General features: G+C 41.9%; 1 protein-coding gene across 1 annotated transcript in view; it reads right to left on the bottom strand.

Annotated features, from left to right (window-relative positions):
* Window positions 1–1,279: 1,279 nt before the first annotated feature.
* The window catches only part of STXBP1 (syntaxin binding protein 1), a 141,344-nt gene continuing 116,581 nt past the window's right edge, over window positions 1,280–26,042 (bottom strand). Inside the window, exon 19 of the mRNA XM_030206080.1 lies at window positions 1,280–1,426. Within this exon, the coding sequence (XP_030061940.1) occupies window positions 1,344–1,426 (83 nt within the window). The 3' untranslated portion in view covers window positions 1,280–1,343. The remainder of the gene's footprint in view (window positions 1,427–26,042) is intronic.

Here is a 26,042-nt window from a genome sequence, read left to right as displayed (position 1 = left end):
AATCTGGAAATAGAACCCCTAGTTAAATAACAGAAGTGTCCCAATATCTTTTTTTCTAATACCCATCTTAACGGATTCTGGGATATGCAGTTTTCCTTTTCCTAATGAGAAATTGAGGAATACGGCCACAGAATCCAGAATATTTTGAAACAAGAAGGTACAAAATTCAAGTGGCTAGGAGTTGGTTGATCATCCTGCACCCTTTGGCTAAGACTGATACCCCACCATCATCATGTATGCAGTAAGGTAATTTTCAGTCACTTAATCACTATTTCTTAGAGCAGCTACAGATTCTGTTGATTAAGAGTCAGATTGTATTAAAAATTACTCCCATTTTGTGTCTATGGAGAAAAAAGCGTAGCAAATATATTTTGAGGATCAGGGCTTGAGCTGTGTCTTACATGCCACTAGATAAAGGATCTTTACCCCTCCCCCAGCTGTGAAGATGTTGAAGGAGGCTTCATTCCTTCTAAAAACAGAGTCTCTCTCCAGCTGCAGTCAGAGGACACTTCTGTCCCAAGGGCCCTCTCTCTAAAGCAACCATAGAGCTGAGCCCTGGTGCCCTGTGCGACAGAGGGATGCCCAGACTAAGCAGGCGTGCTATATCCAGTGGGAAATCTGACCTTTCCTTAGATTGCTTTGGATGTTATACTAATTCTTCTGATATTCACATGGGCTTACAAGAGAACTCTAGCAAGGCAGTTCACTGTCCACGAGGGGAAGGATGCTATAACCTTAATCCCATTTGCTATCCCCTAACGGAAGTACATTTGATCCTTCTGCATGTAAAGCACTGTTCTAGAATAATCATACAGTTCTATGTCAACAAGGCCAGCATCAGTCTAGTTCTGGTTTTACTTCCATAGTACGCTGTGCACCATCTCCAGGCATGCACTTAAGTAAACTCAGAAGTGGCTTGGCTGTTCTTTCAACATGAAGCTACTTGGATACACTCAACAACACATGAGGGTTGAGGTCAGCGGAACAGAGGTCTAGATGAGTGCATATAGCAGTCTCAAAGGGTTAATGTATTCCTCCTTAAATATAACATCTACAGTATATGCACATGAATCAAGACATCTGTTATTTTCATTGCAAATACTCCAGTTACAGTGTCACAGACAAAAAGCAATATATAAAACGTTTGTTCTCTTTGCATTCACGACAGAGCTTTTGTATTAGATTCACATTGCAGATGTTTCATTTTTTAAACAAACCAAGAAGGGGTTTTCCATTGACACAAAGATGCTGAGAGATTTGGAGTGGGGAAGGATGACTGACGGATCGTCAAAAGAATGGGTAAAAGCAACCATCATGATGGGGGGGGGGGGGGGGAGGATATTTTAAGTGCTGATCTCCTCATCTGTCTTATTCATTTTCTTCAGGGCATCCAGGAGTTTCTGTGGGGTGAGGACGTGAGTGGAACCTGGAAAAAAAAGAATGGCAGAGAGATGTGAGAGCAGAAAGAGGGTTTTAAAGTACTGTCTTGTAAATGTCTATTCCATCAAACATACAGCAACTCTGTGAGAAACCAAGTGCTTGAAAAGGTTTGTTACTTGGTTTCCGCCCAGCCCCATCACAGACTGAACCATAGTTTACTGGAAGGCATGATTTACTATTATTTTGGTATATGGCTATTAGAGACTTCCACTATCACCACAATTAGGATAACAGGAGATAGGGGAAACACCTACTGGTACATTTCTTACCCTATCTTACCTTTGATGCTCGCTGCTCTTTTCTCCTAAGCAGCTCATAGATTCAGAGGATCAAGAATAAGGCTGGGAAATCATTAACTACCTAGGAGTTTCAGGAAAACATTGAGGAATTGCAAACTGGCTGCTTGCATACCCTCAATATTAGAATTTTCATTGTGAGCAAAAACATTACTAGGATTTTGAACTGGTGCTCTCAGCTTCAACATCATTTATCTCAAACTGAGCAGCAACCAAAATAACAAACTTAATGGCAGAGTACTGGTTTGTTTCAAAGTGAGTCCCATGTTTATTACAACTTGTCCACCGGGGATGGGGGATGCTACTATGAATCAATTTGAACCAATATATTTTTAGGATTAAAAATCATTAGGATTTAAAATCTTACTCAGCATGGCAGCGGATACCTTCACCAACCTCCTCCAGAAGGCCACGAATCGTAAAAGACTCCATCCCCTTTCGTTATGGCCATAGGCAGCATAGGCCACCAAGAAAGAGGGGGTCTGCTCAGAGGCACAGAGTGGCCATTTTGAGGTCACCTACCATTCAAATAAAATTGCATTTACACAAAATTGAGAAAAAATATTGCTGCAACTTACAGCTATATTGCAGAGCATAGGAACCAACGAAGGTGAAGCTTCAACATGGGAAGTAAAGCAGGGATGAGTCCTGCAAGTGGAAATGCTAATGAGTTAGACAAAGGGTACTTTCGGTCAGTCAGGAGCTGTGGCACATTGGGAGTTGAGATTTACAGCATGGGTTTCTAGGTCCCAAAGGAGTCAGTGGAAGCAGTGATACATTACACTGCAGTACAAGGTCTGTCATCCATGTTAATTCCAACAGCCTGAGGAGATTTAAACACTGTTAGAGAGTTGCTCAGGGCTGCGCATCCATGCAGGGTTAATCCCTGTTGCAAAGAACAGGAGGCTGCAGCTTTGTATCAGTATTTTTTAGGTACTGTACTTTCATGTGTTCAGTGGCAGGGAATATTGCTGTATGAAGAATATTGCTTATTACTGAAAGTGCCTTCAGGACAGGCTCAGGATTTATGTAGCATTCACTGGACTGCCCAAATACATGTGCCCAGTACAGCGATACAGTTATTCACAAGGAAAGAAGGTTACCAGTAGTGGTACCTCCACCACAGGTCCAGTTTTACCAGTGCAAATTAAAAATGCCCTAGTTAAAGTCAGCAGAGATACTTAAACACATTGGACCACATTCTATATATGGCGATAAAAATGTGGCACTGAAAAAATTGAGCTCTAAAGCGCTATTCTATAAACGACACTCTGAGTTGGGCGTCATTTATTGAAAAGTGCGTAGTGTCAGGATCCACACCTAAAATGATTTACACCAGCTGAAACCTGGTATAAATCTTTGTTCCTAAATTAGGTGTGGATCCCCCAAATACTATAATACTGTGCACAAATTCTTGAAACACCCATGACCAGTTCATACCCCTTCCATGGCCACACTCCCTTTTTAGATCCACACACAAGAATTTACACACGCATCTTTACAGAATAGCGCCTAGCAAGATTTGTGTGTAAATTCTAATTATTGCCAATTAGCACCAATAATTGATTATTAGCACCCAATTATTGGCGCTAATTTGCTCAATACTCAAATTGTGTGCATAAATTGGGTGCGCGTCCAAATTTGCCATATATAGAATCTGGGGGATTATCCATAAATCCTCACAGTACCCGGAGCTCCCCACATGCTTGAGAGCTCTGTCCCTTCCCCCACCAATACAGTTTTGATTAGCTTGGAAATGCTTGCAACTTGTGACCCATGAAATTAGAGCACTACTGTTGAAAGAATATGGCAGGCCTTTGCATCCAAGAGAACCAGGCGTGATTAAATTTAAACAAAAAAAAACAAAAAAAAACCACCATGCTGTTGATGGCTCAAACATGGACTTGAAAAAGGCCCTTAGCATGGTTAGAACAGCAGCAGCAGTGGAGTAGGGAGCATAGCGTGAACATGGACACATGCAGCGGTGGAGTGTGACAATGAAAAAGTCATCTTTGGTGGCAAAGTGAAACCAAAAATTTGCTGGTGTCTGGGGAAGGGGGAAAAGAAAATAAAAGTTATTTGAAAATGTGTGTCCTTTACCACAGAGGAGACCAGAAGGGGAAGGGTGAGAGCCCAAGCCACATCTACATTAACAAAAGCACTGTGTGGCACACCAGTCGCAGAAAAGACTGTGCAGGTAAGGATCTTGGGAAGACCTGAAAGCCTCAGCTGGGTTTCTTCCAAACTAGAGAGAGAGGTTAAAGACATATATGAACCTGTCACAATGAAGCAGCTTTCCAATGGCTTTCCAGATGCTAAAGAAAAGAATCAAACTTACAAAGGCACCATATTAAACACCACAGAGATAACCAGGGTGACACTTCTGTGGAAAAGCACTTTGCAAGACCAGGAAAGTAAGACCTTTGAAGTTAAAATAAAATATTTTGACAACCACTAGAAAGGACTTAACAAAGATCTGGGGTTCCTATCAAATTATAAATTATACTGCTTTCTCACCCTCTGATCACCCATTCATCTCTCTCTGTTTCTCTTTTCCCTTCCCCCTACCCCTACCTTTCCCTGTGAGACTTTCACTAGAATGCTTTTATTTTTCACTTATATATTCTGATATTTGTCATCATTTGCTCATTTCTGATCTGAAGAAGAAGGTATTGCTTTCAAAAGCTAATCAAAAAATGTTTTAAGTTATCCAATAAAAATGGTACATCTTACTTTCTTTGTTTTGATCTGTTTTATTTCTATTTATTACCGGTGGCTTTTAAAATTAACTGTGGTGCTTGTGTTACAGCAAAAGGCTCTGGCACCAGCTTTACAGAGAGAAAGTGAGTGAGTGCAGGCAAAGCAAGCTTACAGACACTGCTGCTGGTTTTAATTCCCCCACCATTTCCATAGTTTCTGTAGGACTGGAGCATGACATACAAGTTATAACAAATTTAGCTACTATTTGGTTTGCTGATGGACATAGAAGAGTTTTGCCCTGGGGCCAGGGCCGCCAAGAGAGGGGGGCAGAGGGGGAGGGTGGAAGATTCCCTGGGCCTGGCCTCCAAGGGGGACTCGGCACTGGCAAAGCTTCTGGAGGCAGGCAGAAGGTTCTGCTCCCTCGATCTATCTCCTGCTCCTGTGTGACGAAACCCATGTGATTAACCCAGGTCATAGTAACATAGTAACATAGGTCTTGGCACACAGAAGCAGGAGAGTGACAGACCGAGGGAGAAGCAGACGTATGAAGGTAAGGGGAGCAGGTTGCAGCAGTAGCGTCCCAGGGGGAGGCGGGGAGTGGTGGCAACCTGAATGGGGGGGGGGGGGGCAGTGGCATCCCAAATGGAGGGGTGCGGTGGCCCTGCCCCTGGCCCAGCTCTGTCTCTCAGCAGTCCTGCTTGGGGTTCCTTCCCTCTTAGCACTCTCATCTGTATTTTAACATGGACATCACCCACCCTGCAAATGCTCCTGCCCCCTTCACTCTTCACTGCTTCTGGGTTCCTGTTTCCAGGGTCACTGAGAGGGGGGTGGGGGGCAAATTTCCTGGGTCCGGCCTCCAAGCAGGAGCCCAGAGCCAACGCCAGCAAGCTTCTTTCTCCATGCCTGCTTCTGGGTCTGTCTCTCTTCTGCTCCTTCATGCCAGGACCCAGATAATTAAATTAATGCAATATTGTATTAATGCAATTATCCAGTATGACAGAACAGTGTGTTTTAAGCCTTTAAAACTGCCTTAATTAATTCCTGAAGTGTATTTCTTATAATGGCCAGCAGGTGGTGCATGTTTTATGTTAAAGGTGTTATAGAAAAGTGAATGTTCCCTCTTTAGTTTCACTCAGTGAAGAAGTGATCTACATTACTGTGAGCAATATACTTTTAAAACTTGTTGGCTGGGCTCTGATTGGCCCAGGAGCTCTTTTCATTTGGATTGTACTGGTTTTTTCCCCCAGTCTTAGCCATGAAGAAAAGAGAGACAGATCCCTTTGCTAAGGCTCGGTGAATTATTTGTCCTGATTTTTCCCAGGTACTTTGTAGAAAATAAACAAATGTTTAGTTAGTGTTATAATTGATCCATATTTCAGTTACCTGTGTTATTGTTTGCTGATTTCACCTTTTTTGTTCATTGTTCAATTTTTAAGACAGTAAACAATTTTCAGTTTATTGCCTCTTTGTCTGAACTGATAAAGAATCCTGGTGGTTTGTGTGTTGGGTCTGTGAGTGCTTTCTGGGAACTGTGAAACCACTGGGAGTGTGGCTCCAGTAACCTAGAAATCACTGGGGATAATTTGAGAATGGGAGACTCACCCAGACGAGGTTGTGACCCAGTCAATGGGAGGAGTATGCTAATGTAGAGCACAAGCAGCAGGTGCACGCGGACCTGAGCTGTGCTGGGGCTAGACCCTCTAAATGGCCACAGGGTAACCCCAGGCAGGTAGCTAGGCATTTCGTGACATCCGGGTTCTGACATGCAGGAGTAGAAGACGACAGACCAAGGCCAGAGGAGCAATCAGATACAGGCAAGGAGGTACCTCCTTGGATACAGTGACAGAACGATGTGGGGGGGTGGCACGAATGTGGAGGGCAGCCTGAGTTGGGGGGAGGAGGCATGATGCGGTCCTGCCCCGGGCCCAGCTGTGTCTCTCTGCAGCCCTACCTGTTTCCTTTCTACCTTCACACAAGTACAGTGTATGAGGCCACAGATGGAACAACCAGGCGGACTCAGGAATCACAGGAAGCAAATTTTTTATTCATAATGCGACATGGCCCATGTTTCAGCTACTGCCTGCATCAGGGGTCAGTGAAAATTAAAACATCAGTCTGAAGAATCCTTCATATCAACAACAAAACAGGAAAACATGCAAAAGGTTCTTTGCACAGCTCGCAAACAAAGCAGCGGCAATTTGCCAGCATCACTAATGATTAGTATAATAAATAATAATTAGTATAATAAATAGTAAGTCTGATTGCTAACTACCTGATACTCATAACATCATGTTATGAGTATCAGGTAGTTAGCAATCAGACTTACTATTTATAATTACAATTTTTTTTTAATCATTAATTAGGTTGAGACCTGGGAGCATTTAACATCTTTTTTTCCTGTGCCTACATCAAAAGAAAAAGATGGCATGTGGGAACTTGCTTCTTTTGTTTTATGGAATGCAGTGGTACATTATAAAAATGCACTTGCCTTTTTTTATTACTACTATTTCACAGAGAGATATTGAATGATGAGGGAAGGGCTTCCTTCATATAGAAGTTCTGTCCAGCGTCAGTCTAAATGTGGCAACATTGTCCAGTTCATCACACTATTAGCCACCAAGTTCATACAAAGTTAATTATGTTCAGTGGAAAATAAATCTGTTGGCTCAGGCTGCTTCCCATGTGAATATTGCATCATTGTTTCATTATTACTACCAAGTATTAGATATTAAGGGCATTTGCTTTAAATTTTGTTTTAATTCATTTATCCAGACCTTACATTCACATGGTTTTGCTTTTTAAACCAAAAGATGAATCCTAAGGGTGGCTGAAAGGTATGAACTGTGTTGTTTCTGAAGCTACTTGTTTTGGACTGCTTTGGGTTCTATTGATCTGTTCATCTGCTGCCTAGAATTTTGGAAGATGGAAATGAGAAAATTAAAATTAAGCTTTGGATGTACTCTGTAGAAGTTGGTATGGTTGGGAGGCGGGGCTAGTGCTGGGCAGACTTATACGGTCTGTGCCGGGGTTGGTGGTTGGGCGGGACTAGTGCTGGGCAGACATATACAGTCTGTGCCGGGGCTGGTGGTTGGGCGGCGGGGATAGTGCTGGGCAGACTTATACAGTCTGTGCCAGAGCTGGTGGTGGGAGGCAGGGATAGTGCTGGGCAGACTTATACGGTCTGTGCCAGAGGTGGTGGTGGGAGGCGGGACTGGTAGTTGGGAGGCAAGGATAGTGCTGGGCAGACTTATACAGTCTGTGCCAGAGCTGGTGGTGGGAGGCGGGGTTGGTGGTTGGGAGACGGGGATAGGGCTGGCCAGACTTATACGGTCTGTGCCCTGAAGAGGACAGTACAAATAAAAAAGTACCACATATGAATTTATCTTCTTGGGCAGACTGGATGGACCGCGCAGGTCTTTTTCTGCTGTAATCTACTATGTTTACAATGTGTTTATGGATGCCTGTTCTGGTGTGTGAATATCTATACATATGGCTATGATTTCTGAACATGCAGCATCATTAAAGGACATACTTTTAAATGCCCAGTTGGATATGTATGCTAATCTCAACTTTATTAAATGTTTCAGACATATCCATCTACTTGCTCCCATGACATAATTGAATTCTATTATTCTGCCTCACTATATTTTCAAATGTAAGCCACATTGAACCCAAGTTTGCTTGGGATAATGTGGGATATAAATGTCAAAAAAATCCTTTATTCTCCACATTTTAAGGCACTGCCCATCCAGCTGAATGGTGATGGCACAAGGAAAGCAAGTTTGGTCTAGTGAAGACTAACTCAAAATAATCTGTCCCTTAGCTAGGCTCTAGTATTACCATATTGAAAATGTGTGGACCCATAGGAGTATGACTTGTCTGGCTTTTCCAATAGGAAGCATATTGTGGCTCTATATATTCACTGCTACCTTTGTAAAGGTACATTTACTGATATTTGTGTGTTCAGAATTGGTGCTGCTAAGCTTGCTACACAGGCTCTGAGAAGCTTTTTTGCAGGATTTAATTTTACTTCACAAAGTAATTTGATAGACAATCCTTTATTTGTCTGCTCTTTCGTATGGAGAAGGGGGTGGAAAGAACACTGTCAGGAACTTCAGGGACTTGAACTGGTTAATGTCAGCTTCAGAAAGGAGAGACAGCAGTAGAACCAGAGGAAGGGTTCTACTGCTGTTAAGAAGACTTATTTTATTAATACAGCTTAATAAGGCATTTTATATTTGTTATAAAGCAAAGTTGAGGGATATGTACCACTGCAGTAATTATTTTCTAGGATACTGTGATGTGTGTTGAGAGGTTGACCAGACTCAAGTCTACTATAAATCACGGGATAATGCAACTTCATTTAAAAATGTCAGCATTTCCAAGGTTTCCATAAGTGTGCATGTAGTTTATGTTGATGCAGGACAGACTACTTAGAAATCTGTTACCAAGTGCACTCTAAGGCATTATTTAGGAATATACCAAACACTACTCGTACCTATATGCCTAGTGCCTCCCCAAAATGTCAGGTCTGGCTACACCCCTGGTAACCACTGGGAGATTAAGGAAGGAGTCGTGCCTTAATCCGTCCAGTGGGAACCTATTCAAACAGGGCAACTTTTTATACCCTGGATGTGACTGAAACAGGCCTAACTTAGGATGACCTTCTTTTTTTGATTTGGACATTTCTTCCCATTCAATTATTGTTGTTGGATGTCCTAATTTTGGTCCCTCCTTAGTCTATTCTAAATATGCCCCCAGCATGCCTCCTTGCTAGCTGAATGAACTGCAATGTAGGCTGTCCAAATTCTACCTTTCAAAAATCATTATTTGGATGTTTTTGGCAGATGGACTTTGTTTTGGCCATTTTGAGATGTCCATCTGCTTTGAAAATGAGCACCTTAGACTCCTAAATTTGGCTGAAGATAGGGCCCACATTTAGGAGCTTAACTTAGGGTCCTTTTTACTAAGCTGTGGTAAAAGGGAGCCTGCATGTATTTGATGCACGCTGAGGCCCCTTTTTACCGCAGCGGATAAAAGGCTGTCATTTTTTTTCTAAGAAATGGCCTTGCGGTAAGTGAACCACTTGCCATGTGGCCATTTTCAGGGGGAGCACTTACCGCCATCCATAGAGGTGGTGGTAAGGGCTCCCGCACTAACACAGCAGTAACCAAGCAGTGCACAGCACTGCCCGATTACCGCCAGGTAAACATCTGCGCTACAAAAATTTTAAATATTTTTGTAGCGCCAGAAATGGTGCACATTGGTGGTACATAAGTACATAAGTACATAAGTAGTGCCATACTGGGAAAGACCAAAGGTCCATCTAGCCCAGCATCCTGTCACCGACAGTGGCCAATCCAGGTCAAGGGCACCTGGCACGCTCCCCAAACGTAAAAACATTCCAGACAAGTTATACCTAAAAATGCGGAATTTTTCCAAGTCCATTTAATAGCGGTCTATGGACTTGTCCTTTAGGAATCTATCTAACCCCTTTTTAAACTCCGTCAAGCTAACCGCCCGTACCACATTCTCCGGCAACGAATTCCAGAGTCTAATTACACGTTGGGTGAAGAAAAATTTTCTCCGATTCGTTTTAAATTTACCACACTGTAGCTTCAACTCATGCCCTCTAGTCCTAGTATTTTTGGATAGCGTGAACAGTCGCTTCACATCCACCCGATCCATTCCACTCATTATTTTATACACTTCTATCATATCTCCCCTCAGCCGTCTCTTCTCCAAGCTGAAAAGCCCTAGCCTTCTCAGCCTCTCTTCATAGGAAAGTCGTCCCATCCCCACTATCATTTTCGTCGCCCTTTGCTGTACCTTTTCCAATTCTACTATATCTTTTTTGAGATACGGAGACCAGTACTGAACACAATACTCCAGGTGCGGTCGCACCATGGAGCGATACAACGGCATTATAACATCCGCACACCTGGACTCCATACCCTTCCTAATAACACCCAACATTCTATTCGCTTTCCTAGCCGCAGCAGCACACTGAGCAGAAGGTTTCAGCGTATCATCGACGACGACACCCAGATCCCTTTCTTGATCCATAACTCCTAACGCGGAACCTTGCAAGACGTAGCTATAATTCGGGTTCCTCTTACCCACATGCATCACTTTGCACTTGTCAACATTGAACTTCATCTGCCACTTGCACGCCCATTCTCCCAGTCTCGCAAGGTCCTCCTGTAATCGTTCACATTCCTCCTGCGACTTGACGACCCTGAATAATTTTGTGTCATCGGCGAATTTAATTACCTCACTAGTTATTCCCATCTCTAGGTCATTTATAAATACATTAAAAAGCAACGGACCCAGCACAGACCCCTGCGGGACCCCACTAACTACCCTCCTCCACTGAGAATACTGGCCAGATTAGCAAGTGGTAAGCCTGCCACTTAGTAAAAGACCCCCTTAGAAGCACAAATTGAGGAGCTCAGCTTTCTTCAATTTTTGAAATTTAGGAAAGGAAAGTTCCTGGCACAAACAAGTAAGAACTAGAAATATAAAATAAAAATGGTATGAGATTACCAACCAGTTCCAAGAGGGCAGGGGGAATGCAAAGAAGCCTGGGAAGATCATAAGCTACCAGCAGGGACTTCAGCATTAAGATTTCATAAACAACTGGCTGATCAGAGTGCAGCACCCAATGCACTAATATAAGGATTTCAAATTTCTGTGATAGGAAACTAGTGGTGAGCAGCCAGAGGAGAGGGTACATGATCACACTTACAGGTGCTAGATAACAACTTAACAGCAGTATTTTGAATGAGTTGTAACCATTTTCATACTGAAGGGAAGAGGACCATTAGAGAGCGAATTGTTTAGTAATTACTGCCAAGAGCATCACATTAAATGCCTCTGCTGGAAGTTTGTTTCAGATGGACCTGAGTCTGAGAATTAAGATAAAGAGTGGCCTCAGCATTGTATCTATCTGAGGTTTGAAGGTCTCAGAGAGCAGACTGAATTTATTTATTTTGTTACATTTGTACCCTGCGCTTTCCCACTCATGGCAGGCTCAATGCGGCTTACATATTGTATACAGGTACTTATTTGTACCTGGGGCAATGAAGGGTTAAGTGACTTGCCCAGAGTCACAAGGAGCTGCCTGTGCCTGAAGTGGGAATCAAACTCAGTTCCTCAGTTCCCCAGGACCAAAGTCCACCACCCTAACCACTAGTACCTTTCATCCGTGGAGTTTGGGAAGGAGTCAGTAAATAGCGTCACATTTTCCTAATTTATGAGACTCCAACTAGATGGGCACTGCTGTTAGCTATTCATCACAGTAATGTTGAAGGTCTACAGATTGGAAAAACTAAACATCGTCAATGTAGCACTAGGAACTACAGCCTAATTGAATGAGGAAAGTTTTAGGGGAAAGAAAAATGTTGACCAGTGTCAGTGTGAATGGGGAGCCCAGAGGAGCCCCAAAGGATAGAGCATGTTTCTGAAAAAATATAACTCCAATTTTTATGTATTAGGTATGTAGATTTATTGAATACAAATTCATTATGAGTATCCTGAAAGCCCAACAGGTTTGGAAAGCCCTGCAAGACAGGTCATATTTAAGTTTGGGGGAAAGGGGATAGAGATGACCTTGATGAAGAGGATAATCCTGTGAAATGTGCAGTTTATTTGCTGAAACATCTTAATTTGGAAAATTTTGAAACTTATATTATACATGCAGTGACACTAACTTTATATTCAGGGTTGATCTGAGAAGGCAGCTGCAAAGTGTGAATATTTTCTCATCTGCTCAGCTGGTACTGATGAGAGAAACCCTGGACTTCCTGAGTCAAGCTCTGCCTGTCCCTTGAGATAATATGGTTTTGGAAACCCAGGATCATGAAAGGGTTTAGTTCATCATTGCTATGACCTTCTTATCACTCAGACACTAGTTTTAAGGATTGAGTTTTGAGGAAGAGAACACTTGCTGTAATGGATTTTATTTCAGTACGGTTTCATTACTCACCATGTATCTTTCCCATCCCAAAACTCAGGCTCAGATGTTGGGTGGTCCAACCAACCAAAGTAAGGAAGTCAAAGCGATGAAGCATGCCTCCTTCCTCCAACCCTCTGTCCCTGCTGCCCTACAACAACCCTTCCCCAAATTCTACTTCATGTTTATACTCCCTCCCTCCCCCCCATGAGACAGCAAACAAGATGGCCAATGGCCACTGTCTGCACATTAATTGGGAACAAAAATGATTTAAGCTAGTAATCAGTACAAGAATGTTACAAAGCAGTCATCATTCAAATACTTTAATTACTATTTGAACCAACCTCTTCAGCGCAATGCATTAAAGCTGCTATGACTCAGTCTAGTAGCGATATGAAGGCATTGGTATTAGCCACTGTTGGTTCCCATTTTCAAACTTATGAGGTCCCTTGACATTATAGACCTTGGAACATCATGGCAGCTCTCTCAATGGAGTTCTACTGCTGATTCATATGGAACAGGGTTAATGCCAGATCTAACTATGAGGTGCTGCACTCCTAAGAAAAGACTACTCTCTCTGGATCTACAGTGCAAAACTGAGTGGTATCAATATCATCTGATCACAAACAGCTCCTGGAGTTGAACTTGCCCCACCTTCCTGGTACTGAACCTAAGACCAGATGCACCATATAGTTTCCCACTGACACAAAATGGTACAAATTCCTTAATATACCAGGATATTAGTGTTTCACTGGGATTATTGGTTGTTGAGACTGGGGGTAAAAAAGGAAATCTCCCCAATAGTACTGACATTTCAGAGAAGATGTCATGATTCCCCATAGTTTCAGTTCTGTCTAGTTCATTGCATTGCATGGAATAAAGCAAATCCTGTATTACAATGATTCTCCAACTGTGGGCCTTGATCGTAAATGGGGTCACAGGGAAATTGCCTGTTCCTTTTCCTTGCCATCAACTGTGGCAGTTAGCACAGGATCCATAAATCTCTGCAAATTCACAGGCCTGAAGCAGGGCCGTCACCCCCCCCCCCCCCCCCCGACTCGGGCTGCTGCTGCCTCCCCTTCACACTCAGGCCACTGCTATCGCCCCCCACTCGGGATGCTGCCACCCCCCATTCACCATCCCCACTCAGGCCACCACCGCCACACCCTCTACCTTCCTGCATCTGCTCCTCCCTCTGTCTGTTACTCTCCTGCTCCTGTATACCGTAACCAGGTTATTGCGTTATCGCAATCACCCGGGTATCAACACACAGGAGCAGAGAGAGATAGACCCCGGCACCAGGCCCAGGGAATCTTACTCCCCCCCTGCCCCCCCTCTCAGCAGCCCTGGAGAAGGGGAACAGAGATCTGCCTACATTGTTGTTTAGACTTGTGTAAATTTTTCAACTGTTATAAAACAGGATCATATGAGATGAAATACTGAGGCATGTTGCAGTGTTCCCTCTTCCAAGAGAATCCAACTTTTCCCATTTGACCAAACAATTACAGAATAAAAATATGGATTGTGGGCACAATTTTCTGCAAGACCCCTCTGCCTTAAAACCAGATGAAATCCATTTTCCTAAATCACAGAGTGATTTGATTCAAATCCACTCCTATAAGGGGACAAAAGTGTTTCATTCTAGTAGGAGAGCATTAGGATGTCATGGACATTTCCAGTGAATGCCTTAGAAGAATTGTTGATCAGAGCGTTATAAGGAAGAATCTGTCTGGAAGATGAAAAGGGATTCCACAGGATCCCATAATCCAATCTCCTCCACTGACCTGCAAACTGGAAAATATCCTAAGCCTCAGAATCTGCACTGAGACCCGTGGCCTTAAATCCTACTGACCAATCTTATCAATTCAGCTATGGAACATGAATAGAAATTTTCTTTGTTAAGAAAACTGCATTTTTCTATTGATATCAATATCTACAACATGCTACTTCTACATGCAAACATCCTATTGCATACTGCAGTGGATGGGGTTCTTCATTACAGCTGTTCTGGGTTCCCTGCTGTCATAGGAGCCAACTTTTCAAAATTATTGGGGGTGCTAAGCCCAATTAAAATAACCCCTCCCTGGTCACATACAAGGAATTTTCTCAATATTGGGGGTGCTCAAGCACCCACAGCACCCACAGAGTCGGCTCCAATGCCTGCTGTCACTGATCCAGTGCAAAAGCACCATGACCATCCTAAATGGGACTTATGTCCCTTTTGCCCCTGTGATTAGGACAAGGGGTTGCAACATTTCAACAGAGCACCTAACTGTAAAGTTACAAACATACTTTTAAACCAATGTCCCCTCTGCTGCCTGTTAAAATATTTCACTTGTATTGTGATGCCGTTGTGTGCCATTTATAGTAAATTATTCTAATTAAGACAACAAGCAGGGAATTTTCAATTTTCATTAGAGTCTGAATTACATTTAATTAGTTTTTAAGAAGCAAACCCTAAATAAATTACAAATTACACCAGTCAAAAGAATCATTATATTCATCTGATATTCCTAGTACCTCAAGAAGTTTTAATTAAACAACTCTATAATACTATGATGCAGTCAGTAGTCCAGCAGCAAGAGGGGTACTATCCAGTCTTTTGCATTGAGTGTCACATGTATGATTATCTCCCATTTGGTGAGATGTCTGTCATATGTGTATGCAAAGAGCTCCTAGCTCTCAGAAAACGAGTCCGTTCTCTTGAGGCTAGAGTAGCAGACTTGGAGGAGCTGAGGGAGACAGAGAGGTAAATAGAGGAGGCCAACAGGGACATTGTAGAGAAGTCCAACCTCCAATCTGGCAGCCCCTGTGCTGCCTTGGAGGAAGGAGGCCTTCTGAAAGGAGAGCTTCACCCTGGTGAGGCTGGCAGTAATCCTGTAGACAGGACCAGCACACCAGGGAATGCAATATCCTCTCGCACCGAGGATGTGTCTCCAGGAGCTACTGCCCAGGTGGGAAGGGTTAGGATGTCTGTTGTAGTTGGTGATTCGATTATTAGGCATGCAGATAGCTGGGTGGCTGGTGGACCTGAGGATCACCTGGTCACTTGCCTGCCTGGTGCGAAGGTGGTGGACCTCACAAGTCACCTAGATAGGATTTTAGAGAGTGCTGGGGAGGAGCCAGCTGTCTTGGTACATGTGAGTACCAATGGCATAGGAAAAAGTTGGAGAGAGGTTCTGGAAGCACAAATTTAGGCTTTTATGTAGAAAGCTCAAATCCAGAACCTCTAGGGTAGCATTTTCTGAAGTGCTACCTGTTCCACGTGCAGGGCTCAAGAGACAGGCAGAGCTCTGGAGTCTCAATGCGTGGATGAGACGATGGTGCAGGGAGGAGGGCTTTAGATTTGTTAGGAACTGGGCAACATTCTGGGTAAGGGGGAACCTATTCTGAAAGGATGGGTTCCACCTTAACCAGGGTGGGACCAGGCTGCTGGCATTGGCAAGGAGATAGAGCAGCTTTTAAACTAGAAACTGGGGGAAGGCCGACAGTCGCTCAAAAGCACATGGTTCGGAATAAGGTATCTTTCAAAGATATCACCAAAAGAGGGAAGATAGGATATCTCAATAGTGAGGGTGCAAAAGAGACCGTAGTACATCAGATGTCCTTAAATAAAAGTAAAAATCAGACAAAAGATTGCATATTAATACTGTCAAGTACTGAGCATGATGTAAATAGGAACAACAAACATAGTTTGAAATGTCTATATGCGAATGCCAGAAGCCTAAGAAATAAGATGGGAGAGTTAGAATATATTGCACTAAATGAAAAATTAGATATAATAGGCATCTCTGAGGCCTGGTGGAAGGAGGATAACCAGTAGGACACTGTCATTCCGGGGTACAAATTATATCATAGTGACAGGGTGGATCGAATTGGTGGAGGGGTAGCATTGTATGTTAAGGAGGGCCTTGAATCAGTTAGATTGAAAGTTCTGCAGAAAACAAAACACATCTTAGAATCCCTATGGATTGAAATTCCATGTGTAAAAGGGAAAAGGATAGTGATAGGGGTGTAGTACCATCCACTTAGCCAGGATGAACAGACGGATGTAGAAATGTTATCGGAAATTAGAAAGGCTAACAAACTGGGCAACACAATAATAATGGGTGATTTCAATTACCCCCACTATTGACTGGGTAAATGTAACATCGGGGCATGCTAGGGAGGTAAAATTCCTGATGAATTCATGACTGCTTTATGGAGCAGCTGGTTCAGGAGCTGACAAGAGAAGGAAAAATTCTAGACCTAGTCCTTAGTGGAGCACATGATCTGGTGCAGGAGGTAATGGTGCTGGGGCCACTTGATAACAGTGATCATAATATGATCAAATTTGATATTAGCTTTGGAGTAAGTATACACAGGAAATCCAAGATGTTAGTGTTTAACTTTCAAAAAGGAGACTATGATAAAATGAGGAGAATGGTGAAAAAAAAACAGAAGAGCAGCTGCGAGGTTCAAAAATTTACATCAGGTGTGGATGCTGTTCAAAAATACCATCCTGGAAGCCCAGGCAAAATATATTCCGTGTATTAAAAAAGGAGGGAGGAAGACCAAATGACAGCTGGCATGGTTAAAAAGTGAAGTGAAGGAAGCTATAAGAGCTAAAAGAAAATCCTTCAGAAAATGGAACAAGGAATCGACTGAAAATGATAAGAATCAGCATAAGGAATGTCAAGTCAAATGCAAAGCGCTGATAAGGAAGGATAAGAGGGACTTTGAAAAAAAGATGACGTTAGAGGCAAAAACACAAAGTAAATTTTTTTTTAGGTATATTAAAAGCAAGAAGCTGGCAAAAGAATCTGTTGGACAGCTAGATGACTGAGGGGTAAAAGGGGCAATCAGAGAAGACAAAGCCATAGCTGAGAGATTAAATAAATTCTTTGCTTCGGTTTTCACCGAGGATGATTTTGGAGATGCATTGATGCCAGAAATGGTATTCAAAGCTGATGAGTCAGAGAAACTGAATGAAATCTCTATAAACCTGGAGGATGCAAATTGAAGAATAGCAAATTGAATAGCAAATTGAAGAATAGCAAATCTCCTGCACCAGATGGTATTCATCTCAGAGTACTAATAGAATTGAAAAATGAACTGGCGGAACTATTGTTAGTAATGTGTAATTTATCTTTAAAATCGAGTGTGGTACTGGAAGATTGGAGGGTGGCTCATGTAATGCTGATATTTTAAAAAGGTTCCAGAGGGGATCCGGGAAATTATAGACCGGTGAGCCTGACGTCGGTGCCGGGCAAAATGGTAGAGACTATTATAAAGAACAAAATTACAGAGCATATTCAAAAACATGGATTAATGAGACAAAGCCAACATGGTTTTAGTGAAGAGAAATCTTTCCTCACCAATCTATTACATTTCTTTGAAAGGGTGAACAAACATGTGGATAAAGGTGAGCTGGTTGATATTGAGGGGCATAATCGAATGCGAACACCCATCTCCATGGGCGTCTATGTCCGAAAACGGGTATGTGAAGAGGCGGGACAGACCGTATTATCGAAAAAGATGGGCGTCCATCTTTCGTTTCGAAAATACAGCTTGGACGGACCAAATGCCATGGATTTGGTCCCTTCTGAGATTGTCGTTTTTTTTTTTTTTTTTTGCGATAATGGAAACTAAAAATGCCCAGCTCAGAAACGTCCCAATCCAAGCCATTTGGTCATGAAAGGGACAAATGTACAACACTACCATAGCTCTTAGGGGTGAAGGGGGCAACTACATGTGGGTACCATGGGTTTTAGAGGCCTCCCATTTACCACCACAAGTGTTATAGGGTGGGGGGGATGGGCCTGGGTCTGCCTGCCTGAAGTGCACTGCAGTACCCACTAACGAGTACTCCAGGGACAGGACTTGTTGCTGGTGTATAACCTTGGCACAGCAGTTGACACCTGAAGACTAATCTCGCTGAAAACGTCCTTTATTTGAATAAGCACCTTTACTCACAGTTAACTGCAGATCAGAGGTTGTGCCCCACTGGCAACGAGTCTCGCTGGTACTGAGATTAGCAGTAGGTCCAACCTGGCAGAATGGTGTACAATGCCCTCTTTCAGCAACATTCAAGGTAAGAACTAAGTGCTGTAACGTGGCTAACACATGAAAGGGATCTAAAAGTGTCTTACACAAATGGCCACTACCTCATGGACTACTGGAAACAAAACAGGGCACACTCTGACCCAGTAAGCAGAGGGGAAAGCACCATGGGAGTACAGCCTACCAACTACCAACATCGTGAGTATTTAACACAAGCTAGTGGAAGCACGGAGCCCAATACCCTACAACCACCACAATGCATTGCTGATGTGACTCTGCAGTGCGCAAAACAGAAAAGGTGTCACACTCACCCGAGAGCCACATCAGAACCAGGGAAAGGCTGTCAGAGGATAGAACACATTCTGCTGTCATGGAGGTGGGTACAGCATTTGAGGCTGGCATACAGGCTGGGAAAAAAGTTTGTAAAGTGGGGTTTTTTTGGTGGGAGGGGGTTAGTGACCACTGGGGGAGTCAGGGGAGGTCATCCCCGATTCCCTCTGGTGGTCATCTGGTCAGTTGGGGCACTTTTTTGGGACTTGGACCTGAAAAAAAGGGTCGAAATAAAGAGGACCAAATTCTCGTCAAAAACGCCCTTCTTGTTTTGATTATCAGCTAAAGACGCCCATCTCTCCTCGGCCGATAACCATGCCCCAGTCCCGCCTTCGCAACGTCTCTGACACGCCCCCATGATCTTTGTTCGTCTCCGTGACAGACTGCAGTTGAGGACGCCCAAAATCGGCTTTCGATTATACCGATTTGGGCGCCCACGGGAAACAGATGCCCATCTCCCGATTTGGGTCAAAATATGGGCATCTTTAACTTTCGATTATGAGGCGGATTGTGTATTTGGATTTTCAAAAGGCATTTGACAAAATACCTCATGAAAGGCTCCAGAAGAAATTGGAGAGTCATAGGATAGGCGGTAGTATCCTACTGTGGATTAAAAACTGGTTAAAGGATAGAAAACAGAGAGTAGGGTTAAATGGTCAGTATTCTCAATGGAGAAGGGTAGATAGTGGGGTTCCTCAGGGGTCTGTGCTGGGACCGCTGCTTTTTAACATATTTATAAATGATGTAGAGATGAGAGTAACTAGTGAGGTAATTAAATTTAAATCGCGAGAGGATTGTGAAAAATTACAGGAAGACCTTACAAGACTGGGAGACTGGGCGTCTAAATGGCAGATGATGTTTAATGTGAGCAAGTGCAAAGTGATGCATGTGGGAAAGAGAAACCCAAATTATAGCTACATAAAGCAAGTTTCCACATTAGGAGTCACCGACCAAGAAAGGGATCTCGACATCATTGTTGATGATACGTTGAAACCCTCTGCTCAGTGTGCTGCGGCGGCTAAGAAAGCAAATAGAATGTTAAGTATTATTAGGAAAGGAATGGAAAACACAAGTGAGGACATTATAATGCCTTCGTATCGCTCCACGATGTGATCGCACCTTGAATATTGTGTTCAATTCTGGTCGCCGCATCTCAAAAAACATATAGTGGAATTAGAAAAGGTACAGAGAAGGGAGACAAAAATGATAAAGGGGATGGGATGACTTCCTTATGAGGAAAGGCTGAAGCGTCTAGGGCTCTTCAGTTTGGAGAAAAGACGGCTGAGGGGAGATATGATAGAGGTCTATAAAATAATGAGTGGAGTGAAACGGCTAGATGTGAATCGTTTGGTTACTCTTTCCAAAAATACTAGGACTAGGGGGCATGCAATGAAGCTACAAAGTAGTAAATTTAATACGAATTGGAGAAAGTTTTTCTTCACTCAACGTGTAATTAAACTCTGGAATTCGTTGCCAGAGAATGTGGTAAAGGTGGTTAGCTTAGCGGGGTTTAATAAAGGTTTGGACGGCTTCCTTAAGGAAAAGTCCATAGACTATTATTAAATTGACTTGGGGAAAATCCACTGCTTATTTCTGGGAAAAGCAGCATAAAATGTATTGAACTTTTTTGGGATCTTGCCAGGTATTTGTGACATAGATTGGCCACTGTTGGAAACAGGATGCTGGGCTTGATGGACCTTCAGTCTGTCCCAGTGTGGCAATACTTATGTACTTATACACATTTCTGATAAATAAAAGCTAAATTGTTCAAAAATGTTTAACTCTGATTAGCTCTTGGATGGTGCAATATCGATTGAAGTTAAACACTGATAAAATTACTCCTTGATGATACTTTTTACTTCTTGATAATAATCCTGACCCGTTAGTGGACCATATAATGGTGGATCAAACTAGATATACATTATCCCCTGTAATTAAAATATTTGGGGTTTATGTTGATCAAAATGTATCCCTTGAATATCAATTTAATGCCTTAACTAAGAGTGCTTTTTGCCTTTTCGGGAGTTTAAGATGCATAAGAAAGTTTTTTTTTAATTTGAACAAGTCAGACTATTGGTACAGGCGTTGCTTTTGTCTATGTTGGACTTCTGTAATCTATTTAGGTGCACCTAGAGATGTCACTCAATGACTGCAAACAATCCAGAACACTGCAATATGATTAATATTTTTGTAGTGGAAGAAGGGTAAAATGTCTATATACTTTATTGAACTGCATTGGTTACCTACAGAGGTGAGGATTATCTTTAAATTCTTTTGTCTGTTATAAAAGGTTTTAAATGGTGAATGTCCAACTTATTTATTAGATCATTTAGAATTTACTCCCAAAATTAGAGACAGAAGATCTCGCTATAACTACTTTTTTCCTTGTCTTTCTATTAAGACAGTGAAGAGATTTAAACTATTTGACAGACTTCTCGCAGTACAAGCATCTAGGCTTTGGAATGATTTTTATCCTTGTTTCATCTCTGTTATCCTTTTCTTTATTTAAGAAAAATGTAAAGACCTATCTTTTCAAGAAATTTATTTAATCTAAATTTCCTAAAAGGCAGTTTTGATTTTAATCTAAACTTCCCAAGCGATTGTCGTGGTTCTTTTTTTTAATATTGTAAACCGCTAAGACCTGGTGGATTCAGCAGTATAGAAATGCTTTGTAATTGTTTTACCCCCCTGTTTACTAAGCTGCATGGCAATGTAAATCAAAGTGAATGGGCTGTGTCAGCATTACCACACTGGCAGCCGCTAGCGTGGCTTTGTAAACTGGGGGAGTTAATTTGTACATTACTGATATTGTATGATATTACTTCTATTATTATGACTTTAATTTCCCTATCAATGTAGACAAAAAAAAGTAGGGGGTAGACCAAATGTGTATCCAAACAAGTGGGTTTATTAAAAATATACAAAAACGAAACCAGACTAGACGCAGTTCTGTGTTTTGGCGCCTATAGCGCCTGCCTTTGAACTGAACCAAGAGAAATAATATAACAAAAAAGAGATCCACACAAAACTCCAATTTTTACAATATTTTTAAAAAATGGTTAGCATGCACTTAGCGCACGCAAGTAGGCAAAATACTGCAAAATGGCTTAAACCATGTTCATAAAGGCTGTTTTTCCTACGCTAAGTGTGCACTAGGGCTTAATATCCTTTAGTAGAAGGGCCCCTGAATTTTCAAATGTCTGAAAGTGTGTATTTCTTTACTGGGCACAGACTTGACCACACAAAAAACAATCATTCTGAGGGGCATCTTTTAGTAATACACACGGACTTTATAAGTTTAAATAGTATTTGCACAGATAAGATGCCTGTTACACACTTAACTTTACAGCCTTCTTTTAATAAATATATGTGTATATGGCTAGTTGTGTAGGACCTCAGTTTTCATATTTAATTTAGATGAGAATCTTGTTTGAAGAGTTACCCAAGGTGCAATAGCGGCGGGGGCAATTTTTCCCGCACACCAGGACCCTTTTTACTGCAGCGGGTACAAAGTCCCAAAAACAAAATGGCTATGCGGTAAGAAAAGTCTTACTGTGTGGCCATGCGGCGGGGAACCCTTACCGCCACCCACTGAGGTGGTTTTAAGGGCTCCCGCGGTAACCTGCGCGCTGCCCGATTACCAGCAGATTACTGCTGCACAAACTATTTCCGGTTGATAATTTGATAACAAAGGCTTAACACGGGAGCACTTAGGGGCCCTTTTACTAAGCTGCGGTAAAAGGGGGCCTGCACTAGCATCTGGGCATGTTTTTGATGCATGCTGAGGCCCCTTTTTACCACACTGGGTAAAAGGCTGTCCATTTTTGGCAAAAAGAAATAGCTGTGCAACAAATGAACCACTTACTGCATGGCAATTTTGGTGGGGAGCCCTTACTGCCACCCACTGAAATGGCAGTAAGGGCTCCCATGCTAACCCAGTGGTAACTAGGCAGCTTGGATTACCGCCAGTTAAGTTCAGAGGGTCATAAGAGCCAAGACTGCCTGATCACTACCATAGAGAATGTAGCTCTCCAGGGGGTTGGAGGGAGAGAAGGGGTTGATTTTGTTGTTTCCAGGTGGTTCTATTTAACCTACATGTGATGACTGATTTTCATAACCCTTTAAATTGTTTGATAATGTGGTAGGGCGAGGTTTTGGGGATAGGAACATGGAAGACGCGGTAGGTTACTGTTTGTTTATGGCAGTTGAAAATGAAGATGTCCTTTATTGTGCTTTATTACTTGTTTATCATTTATATCATCATTAAAAAAAGATTTCAAACATAAATATTTTTAAAAGAGAGGGCATGTCATGGGCAGAGAGCGGGCGTTCCCACATTATCCAGCTAGCACAGTTGCATTGATGCATGCAAAAACTTGTTAAACCAGGGTTAACGCGGGAGCATTTGGGGGGGTCTTTTACAAAGGTGCGTTAGCATTTTTAGCATATGCTAAATGCTAGAGACACCTAAAGGAATATATGGACATCTCTAACATTTAGCACATGCTTATTTTTAGTGCCAATGGGCTTCTTCACATTCAGTGCACACTAATTGGTAGCGCCGCTTTGTAAAAGGAGCCCTATGTATATTAACTCTGCATCAAAGATGACTAATTTTGAGGAACATTTTCAAAGCCATTTACCCAAACATTTTATACTGTATTTCTTATAGTCTAAGTTTGTCTCTTTTTATTTTTATAATTTAACTTGACATTTTTATTCTATTTTATATGTTTTTCCTTTATTTTCTTTATGTATTTTTATTTTCTATTTGTATGTGTACATACATATATCCAGATATACATATAGATATGTGTGTAAATGCAGTATATCACTTTATTTTTCATTTTGTGTGTATGAGAAAATGCTTAGCACTTAGGACCTTTCGTTATTCATTTTTATGTTTTATATTTGTTAATATTTTACATATTTTATTGTTTTTTCTTATCTCTCTCATTTTGGATGAAATTTGTACTTTGGACTTGTAATTCTAATTTCTCTAGGAAGATGGGATTATGGGATAATTCTATAACTTGGTGTCTCCAATTAGGCACCTGGAGGGTCCAGGGTAGGAGCCCTATTCTACAAAGGAAAGTAGGTGCCGACTTTTCTTTATAGAATATTAGCATAACTGAATACATTTAGGTGATTTCACTTACACCACTTGGTGTAAGTTGAAGTGCCTAAGTACAGCAGGTATGCACATAACAGTATTTTATCAGTTATGTGCATTAGTGGAATCAGCACCATGCTCCATCTTTGTATACACCCCGTTGCAAATACACACTATCCCTGTGATTCTACAAAGGTTGCCAAAAATTGTGCGTGCAAATTTAGGCACATTCCAGATTTACGCATGAAATTTAATAGAATAATGAGCCAATTACTGCCAATAATTGGCTTTTTAACAAGAAATTATTGGCACTAGATTTAATTGGAACTTACCCGTGTAAAGTGAGGTGCAGGATCCATGCCTATAATTTATGTGCAGTCCAAAAAATGGGTTGCTGAAATGGGTCATGGGCACTTCAGGGCAGATTGGGGGCATGGCTTTGAGTTATGCACATAACTGTAGAATAACAGTGCTCCACATGTAAATTTAGGTTCAGGCATTTGCACCACGTTTTTGTTGGTGCAAATGGTCACGCCTAAATTTACATGTGACCTCTCCACATAAGTGTTAATTGTATAAACCGCGCCAAATTTTAGGTGCAGCTTATAGAACATCATTTATATGAGGGGTTTTCAGTGCCGATTTGTTTTGGTGTCATATTTAGAATCTAGTCCTATGTAAAGGAAGCAGGTATTTGCAGAACAGCACTTAGGGAACCATGCTGGCACATACGCATATAATTGCTTGTTTTCTAAAAATATGTGCAAGTAACATATATGTAATCATGAGCACCTAGGTTATAGAATTGCCCCATAAATATGTAGAGATGCCCTAGGGACAAAACCAGGGGGTATGTTTACTAAGGCGCGTTAGCATTTTTAACGCGACTTTAAAGTGAAGGCATGTTAAACACTAATGCTCCAATACATTGCTATAGGCGCATTGTTTAATGCGTGTTAGCATTTAATGCACATTAAAAATGCTAATGTGTCTATAGCACGCCTTTGTAAACACAGGCACAGGACTGGATCAATTTGTGAGAATTAGCCTAGATTAGGAAACAAGTGGACAATGATGCTCTTGCATATTGTAACGAAGCTAACAATGTATTATCTGTTTCCAAAGCAATTTAACACATGTTAACTTAAACTTTAACATGCTTCCATTGAAAAAAATAAAAATAAAAATATTTGAGAAAAATGACTTGCTTCAAGCTGATTTACGCACATTCAAAATTTCAAATGGAAAGGTTTTGCTCTGTGCACATCTCTATGAACTGCATTATTTCAGGTTAGGATCTGTATATTTTTATTTCCTAAGATCACCAAATAATCTTCTGCTTGAAGTTTTTATATATCCCAAATGTACACGCACCAAGCATGGAGTTTTTAAAGTGGGAGACATGCATGTCTTAGTACTGCCACCTCACCTAGGTCCACCTGAACAAACTAATCTCACATATGGAGGCCTTTCTGTACGGGAAAATCCAAAGAACAACGTCACAGCAGAGGAGACAAGATGGACGCCGCACACTTGAGGAGAGGAGCTTTGCCCAATCACAGCTTGTTTAATTTTCTAGCTGCACATTTTAAGAAGACCTCTTCATCTTTCAGCAATCACTACAGCAGTGTTATACAGGGACTCCTGAGGCAGGCCAGAGTGGCCGAAACACGATTTGTGTCGAGTCCAGATTGTTTTAATAAACTTTTGCTGTGAACTTTTTAGAGTCCAGTAGAAGTTTTTTTACTTCATCCATCTTGTTTCCTCCACTGTGACGTTGTTCTTTGGCCTCTCTGTACCCCACTGATCTGGGGTTCCCAAATCTGTTCTAGAGGAATCCCAGCCAGTCAGGTTTTCTGGCTATCCACATTGAATATGCTGGAGAGAAATTTGCCTGCAGTAGAAGTGGTGCATGCAAATCAATCTCATGAATATTCATTGCAGATATCCTTAAAACCTGACTGACTTCAGTTTCCCCAGAACAGTTTTGGGAACCACTGCTGTACCCCAACCCCTCAGTTCCTCCCTCCCACTACCAGATTCCAGCTCCTTCTCCATAAAGGAGAAAGCTGGAATTTGCATGATAAAAGGTTTTCCTCGGGGCATGTATAGATTTGTAGCTCTGATTTCCCTAAGAAATCAAAGCTGGGCAAGATGACAACCCTAG

The sequence above is a fragment of the Microcaecilia unicolor genome, chromosome 6, assembly GCF_901765095.1.
Source record: "Microcaecilia unicolor chromosome 6, aMicUni1.1, whole genome shotgun sequence".
Classification (NCBI taxonomy): domain Eukaryota; kingdom Metazoa; phylum Chordata; class Amphibia; order Gymnophiona; family Siphonopidae; genus Microcaecilia; species Microcaecilia unicolor.
The sequence above is the reverse complement of the archived record's forward strand: the minus strand, read 5'-3'. Positions and strand labels throughout refer to the sequence as shown.